The 7,287-nt window shown below is 44.3% G+C and overlaps 1 protein-coding gene across 2 annotated transcripts in view; it reads right to left on the minus strand.

The window, feature by feature from the left end:
* The window catches only part of Sec24d (SEC24 homolog D, COPII coat complex component), a 99,545-nt gene extending 92,777 nt beyond the window's left edge, over window positions 1-6,768 (minus strand). For both annotated transcript variants that reach the window (XM_032897373.1, XM_032897372.1), the window contains exon 1: window positions 6,611-6,768. In XM_032897373.1, the coding sequence (XP_032753264.1) occupies window positions 6,611-6,728 (118 nt within the window). In that variant the 5' untranslated portion in view covers window positions 6,729-6,768. The remainder of the gene's footprint in view (window positions 1-6,610) is intronic.
* Between the last annotated feature and the right edge of the window lie 519 nt (window positions 6,769-7,287).

Here is a 7,287-nt window from a genome sequence, read left to right on the forward strand (position 1 = left end):
GAGCTGAGGATGGGCCCCGGGATCCCACCTAAAGCCCTGCTAAAGTCATAGCCCAGACCTTATTTCCCTTTTTTCTTTTCTTTTATTGGATATTTTCTTTATTTACATTTCAAATGTTATCCCCTTTCCCAGTTTCCCCTCTGGAAAACCCCCATCCCATCTCCCCTCCCCCTGTCTCCATGAGGGTGTTCCCCCTCCCACCAACTCACTCCTACCTCATCACCCTGGAATTTCCCTACACTGGGGAACCAAATGCCTCTCCCCCTATTGATGCCCAACAATGCCATCCTCTGCTACAATGCGGCTGGAGCCATGGGTCCCTCCATATGTACTCATTGGTTGGTGGTTTAGTTCTTGGGAGCTTTGGGGAGTCGGTTTAGTTGATTTTATTGTTCTTATGGGGTTGCAAACCCCTTCAGCTACCTTAGTCCTTTCTCTAACTCCTCCATTGGGGACCCTGTTCTCAGTCCAATGGTTGGCTATGAGCATCTGCCTCTGTGTTTTTATGTTTTATTATTTTAAAATGGAATCTCACGAAACTGCCTAGGCTGCCTTTGAACTTGCTCTTCTCTTCAGCCCAGACACACTTTTAACACCAGGGTCCCTGCCTTAGCCTCTAAACAGATGGGATCATAGCCCACACCACAGCCCGAGTGAGGAATGCTATATATTAATTTTATAATCAAAGCTCTATTTATAATTTTCCACAGAGGACAGAAATAAGTATTATGGTTTCATTTTAAATTATTTTAAGTAATAAAAATATATTTTAGTATACTGTGTGACATAATTATAAATATATTCTGTGATATTTTACCAAGTTAAATATATATGATAAATATATATTGAATATATATTCAGGTATATTGTATACACGTATATATTTAAACCGGTAAATATTCAAATGTATATCTGCTTCTGTCTATCCTCATTCCCACTAGTAAACTTTCCCATCCTCCTCCTGTTCTCCCAGCTTCCAGGAAGCACCATTCAGTTCCCAATATCTATTGGGATTGACTTTCTTAGCTTTCACATATGATTCAGATCATGTAGTATTTTTCCTTCTGTGAATTAAAGACACACACACACACACACACAAACACACACATACACACACTAAATTTTTACATGATGTTTGGCAATGTAAGAACAGTATGAAACACGCAGTCAAGCAACTGGGTTTAAATCCTTCGCCACACTCATTGATAACTGATAAGTGGCTATTAGCCCAAATGCTTGAATTGCCCTAGATGCACAGAACACATGAAACTCAAGACGGATGATCAAAATGTGAATGCTTCACTCCTTCTTTAGAAGGGGAACAAGAATACCCTTGGCAGGGAATAGGGAGGTAAAGATTAAAACAGAGGCAGAAGGAACACCCATTCAGGACCTGTCCCACATGTGGCCCATACATATACAGCCACACAATTAGATAAGATGGATGAAGCAAAGAAGTGCAGGCCAACAGGAACCGGATGTAGATCTCTCCTGAGAGACACAGCAAGAATACAGCAAATACATAGGCGAATGCCAGCAGCAAACCACTGAACTGAGAACGGGACCCCCGTTGAAGGAATCAGAGAAAGGACTGAAAGAGCTTGAAGGGGCTCGAGACCCCATATGAACAACAATGCCAACCAACCAGAGCTTCCAGGGACTAAGCCACTACCCAAAGACTATACATGGACTGACCCTGGGCTCCAACCTCATAGGTAGCAATGAATGGCCCAGTAAGAGCACCAGTGGAAGGGAAAGCCCTTGGTCCTGCCAAGACTGAACCCCAGTGAACGTAATTGTTGGGGGGAAGGCGGTAATGGGGGGGGATGGAGAGGGGAACACCCATATAGAGGGGGAGGGGGAGGGGTTAGGGGGATGTTTGCCCGGAAACCGGGAAAGGGAATAACATTCAAAATGTAAATAAGAAATACTCAAGTTAATAAAATAAAAAATAAATAAAATAAATAAAAAAATCCTTCACCACCACTGAGTAGCTACAGCCGGCCAACAAGACCCACAGTTTTTAACCCCATGTCCCAGCTCTCAGCTCCCTGCTCCCCAAGAGACTTGAGAATTAACTGAGGGGAGGTATGAGAATACTCTTAACCATTTTCTCGTACCTCACCATATGTCCTGACTTCCTTCTCAGCTTCCTTTCCTAGAGTTTCTAGTTTAATAAAACATACACACTACAGTTAAGAACGCACTGTGCTTTACCTTTAAAATGTTTTGGACGAAAGTAGAAAGCCACAGGAGGACCACCAGCATTTCAGGTTAAATAATGACTGGCAAGACATAAGCCAGATACCCCACCTTTCAAATACGTGGGTGCATTAGTTCCTATGGCTGCAGTAAACACTGTGACTAAAAGCAACTTGGGGAAGAGAAGAGTTTAATTCACCCAACAACTCTCAGGTCAGACCTCACCATTGAGGGAATTCGGGGCTGGCACTCAAGATAAGAACATAGAGGTAGGAACTGTAGCAGAGGTCATGGAGAAGAGCTGATTATTGGCTTGTTCTCCGTGGCTTGATCAATCTGCTTTGTTACACAGCTTAGGACCAGCTGTCTAGGGGTAGCACTACCCACAGGGGACTGGGATCCCCCACCTCATCAACCATTTGATGATGTCGATGATGCTGATGGTGGTGATGATGATGGTGATGGTGATGATGATGGTGATGGTGATGATGATGGTGATGGTGATGCTGCTGATGGTGGTGATGGTGATGATGAAAAATACCCTATAGACTTGCCTACAACCAATCTGTTGGAGGCATTTTCTCAATTGCAGTTCCTCTTCCCAGATAACTCTAGATTGTGCAAAAAAAGACAAAAGAAGGAGGAGGAGGGGGGAGAGAGGGGGAGGAGGGGGAGGAGGAAGGAGAAGGAAGAAGAAGAAGAAGAAGAAGAAGAAGAAGGAAGGAGGAGGAGGAGGAGGAGGAGGAGGAGGAGGAGGAGGAGAGAAGCAGCAGCAGCAACAGCAGCAGCAGCAGCAGCAAACAAAGAAAAAACCCAGCCAGGATAGCAGGTTAGTGGCCATTTTTACCCCCACTGTGTCAGAGAGACACAGTGAGAACCCTCATATACCTGTCACATTAAGATAGAGTCTCCCAATTGCTCCTGATGTCAACAACAATTCAGACTCACTCAACATGCATCTAGTGTGCCTCTAGTGCAGTAAGAGCACACATGGAGGACACAACAACCACGTAAGAAATAGTGACCCTGTCATGTGACCACAGTTAAAAAATGCAGATGGCCTCCAATCCCTTCCTGGAATACAGATCAATGAGGAAAGACCTCTTGAGAGCCACCTTCAGTATGGTGACTTCTTAGAATAGCAGACAAGATATGGGATTCTAGCCAGAAGCAGAGCCTGACCATTCGTCTGAGAGAGCATGGCTGAATCAGGGGTGGACAGCATTGGGGTAAAGTGACAAGAACAGAAATCACCATGCAGATTGGTTGGAGACAGACTACAAAGTCTGGTGTATGATTGGACTCCACACCCAGGGCAAAGGGACGACAGTAACATATCGATGTGCAGTCAGAATCGTCAATGGCCCACATAGTTGCCATTGTCAAAAGTGACCAGACATAGAGCGATCAGGTTCTTTAGAGCATGAGGGAAACTTCAGGAGGGAAGGAAATCCACAGCAAGAGAAAGAGCTACGCTTGTACTACAGGAGAGTGTCAAACTCACAAGCCATCTTTAACTGGGCTAGTTAATCTGCAGGAGTGTCTGTCCCCTCCAGTGCCCTTCATCGATGGTCCTGAACTAGACATACAGATGCCCCGTTCCCAGGGTCCTCTACAATTTGGATTTTAATGCAAAGCAACACTTCTTTGACGAGTTCTGTGGTATGGGTTGTCCTTCTGGCCTAGAAGGAAGTGATTTTTGGTAGAATGGTCTGGTGTGGGCCATGCATCTCTGTAGATTGGATAATAAGTTCCTATGTCTGGGGCTCTACCTTTCTGTTTGTGTCCTGGCATCCTTTAACAAATCCCTTTCTGCTACAATGGATTCTGTCATCAGCAAAGTGACTCTGACCAAAAACGACATCACAGACTAGTAGACCTTAAATTGGACCCTATTTCTAACAAAAATTAAAGAACATGTGTGGGGGTAAAATATCTTCATCTAAAACAAACAAACAGGAGCTCCCTGTTCCACATTCGAATTCTAATGGCCAGCGCTCCCAAAGCTCTGGGCTGGTGGTTACTGCTATAAACATGAGGAGTAGTAGCACCTATACCACCACCCAGGCCTGACCTCACTTCCAGAACAGTAATGTGCCTGGCCTCTCTGCTTCCAGCAGCAGATGGCTTTCGCTACTCAAAAGACACTTGAAAATGTGAGGACATTTTGGTTTTCGAAGACTACCAGAGGAAGAGGAAGGTACCAGTGGAGTATGGTAGACAGAGACCATGGATGCTGTTAAATGCACAGGGCCTTTCTCTCCCTCTCCCTCTCCCTCCCCCTTCCCCATCTACACACACACACACACACACACACACACACACACACACACACACACACACACACACACACACACACACTGGTAAGAGAAAGAAAGAGAGAGAGTGCATGTGAAAGAGTAGGCCTCAGATGTTAAGAACGCTACGATGTAGAAGCCCTGCGCCCAACACAGTACACCTACCTCTAGTTTCTCCCCCACATCCTCTAATATCCGCTGTAGCTCTTTTGCACTATGGACTGGAGTGTGACCCTTTCTGGTTTAAGTCACGTCAGGGCAGCATTGCTAAGGCCCATTACTTTGTACTTTAAGGACACCTCCTATTGCTCCCATGCTGAGTGTCTACAGTCGCCTTCCTACCTGGCCCACCCTCACTTGCCTTTCAGGTCATTCCTCTAAGAGGACGCTCTCTCCCTGACCCCATCTCAGAGTTTGGTACTTCTCTCCTGGTGCCACTATGTGCTTCTTTGATATTTCCCACTCCCTTTCTACCCATGAGCTGCAGTTGTCAAGTTGTATACTGTGTCGTCTTTGAGATAACTAAGTAATTTATGGACTGGGATTGAGACTATTGTATTTGTTGTTTTATGACAAATACTTTGCTCACTCAATAACTCTGTTCAATTTGTTACTATGTAACACAAAAATTACAAAGACACGATCAATGGGTGCTGATGGAGATGGAGTTCTGTGAAACTGTGCTGGTGAAACAGACACTTCAGAAAGTCACAAGTAGGTCGTCTTTCAGAAAAATAAACAAAAAGATCGCCTACAATAGTGTGTGTGTGTGTGTGTGTGTGTGTGTGTGTGTGTGTGTGCACATGCGCTCACTCATACATGCACATGCATGTGCATGAGTGAAAAGTTTGTGAATTGGTGCTGGGAAGGGGAATCCTGAGCCCCATACTTGCTAGGCAAGTGCTATCACTTAGCCCATTACCCTTAGTACAACAGTGTGGAGAGTGGTTTAAAGTCCAGCATTGTGTCAAGAAGACAAAACAGAGAGACAAGGTATAAGGAAGCTGGGGGAACATCTGGTCAGAGCTGCCTGTTAAAGCATGAAGCAGCATGAGGTAGAAGGCTGTGGAGACAACACAGAGGACCATCATCTTTATGGGCAGAGCAGGGTGCTAATCAGGCACGAGATGTAAACCACACTCCAGGGACTGTGAGTTGGTATCTGTGGAGCAATGGGTAACAGGATAGGGCAGGGTGAACTGAAAAGAAGAAAAATGGAGAAAATAACGCAGACTAAGGGACTTAATGTATAAAGAGAGGTGAAGGGAAGTCATGAACAGCTTTAAGTCAAATGACTCACTTGTTACTCAGAATCCCTTCAGTTCAAGAGCTGATGGTCTGGCAAAGGGCTCTACTGGATAGAAGCCTAAGGGTTAAGAGATATCTGTGACCTGGGTGACAGATGGGTTGGATTGTTTGTGACTGCTCAAAACAAGACTGGGAGACAGGTAGGCGGTATACATATAAATAAGCAGGCAAAAACTCAGACATTTAAGATAAAATTTAAAAAAGTAAATCTAAAAATAAACTTTTGGTAGACTGACTATATCAGACCAGGTAAAAGACAGGGATTCTTCTGTTTTGATTTTGGAGTCTTTGTCTGTTTCCTCGAGACAGGGCCCCATATAGCCCAGGCTGGCCTTGAACTTGCTATCTAGGCCAGTCTGGCCTTGAACTCCTTACCCTCCTGGTTCTCTGTCTTTTGAGTGCTAAGCTTATAAGCATGTGCCCCCCACAGCTAGCTTGTTTTTGTTTTGTAATAATGAAAGGCTTAGGTGTTGATCCTAATAACTGATGCTCATATGTGATGTGGAATACCAGTAAAAAGTAGACTTCAATGAAGGAGGACAAAGTGCTCTAAGTGAGTAGGCCAGGCCTGAGCGTGCAGGTGAACCGTAGAAAACACTGGTCCAGACATAGGAAAGAATTCCAGGCTGAAGGAGCAGATCTAAAGGATTAGTGAGTATTTTACGTGTCTCGCTGTAAGAGGCTCTTCAAATGATGCTGCTATGTCAAACCAGGACTTCATTTAATGACTACCAACTAGGAATATCCCATGTCTCTAAGCCCGAGGACCAGATAATCATATGTAAGTAAAAACCAAAATTTACCTGGTGGAGAGGACACATGGGACGGGTCCCCATAGTGCCCATAGTGAGGGGGAGAAATGCCCATTCCAGGCTGGGACTGAGAATAGGGGGGTGTCGCCACGTAACCTTGTTGGCTCATTATGAAAATATCATTCCAAAGGAGAGCTACTGCAGAAGAATCCTGCAAGAGTAAAGACGAGAAGTTAGCAAGAGGTCTTTAGATATTTAATACTATTAAAAATAGAATCACAGTCAAGAAACATTTCAGGTAACTTGAAGAAAAGTAAACGGGTCCATCCTGGAAATAATCTTCATTTTATACAACACTATGTATCATAATATTATCCCCTGGATATAGCTTAAGACATCTTTTTGGAATTCAATAACATCACTTCTACGGTTCCAGGAAATTTCGCAGGCACATATCTGAATAGTAATTGCTACCACTTTTTCCTCGGAAGCTGGATTGCTTCAAACAGTCTCTCATTAGTATTCCTACAGGTCTGCATCTTGGTTTCCATGGTCACATTTTGAGAGTGCACCATGCCATTCAAGTGACTGACTACCATGATTACAAGTGGTCTGCAGACAGATGCTTCGTGACTTGGATCTCCCTGCTGCCCTTCTAATTAGTCTGCTTAATCTGTAGTTAAGACAAGGAAAAGCCATAGTCCAACAAATGTAACCTGAGATGGACA

Source organism: Rattus rattus, chromosome 3 (genome assembly GCF_011064425.1).
Source record: "Rattus rattus isolate New Zealand chromosome 3, Rrattus_CSIRO_v1, whole genome shotgun sequence".
Classification (NCBI taxonomy): Eukaryota; Metazoa; Chordata; class Mammalia; order Rodentia; family Muridae; genus Rattus; species Rattus rattus.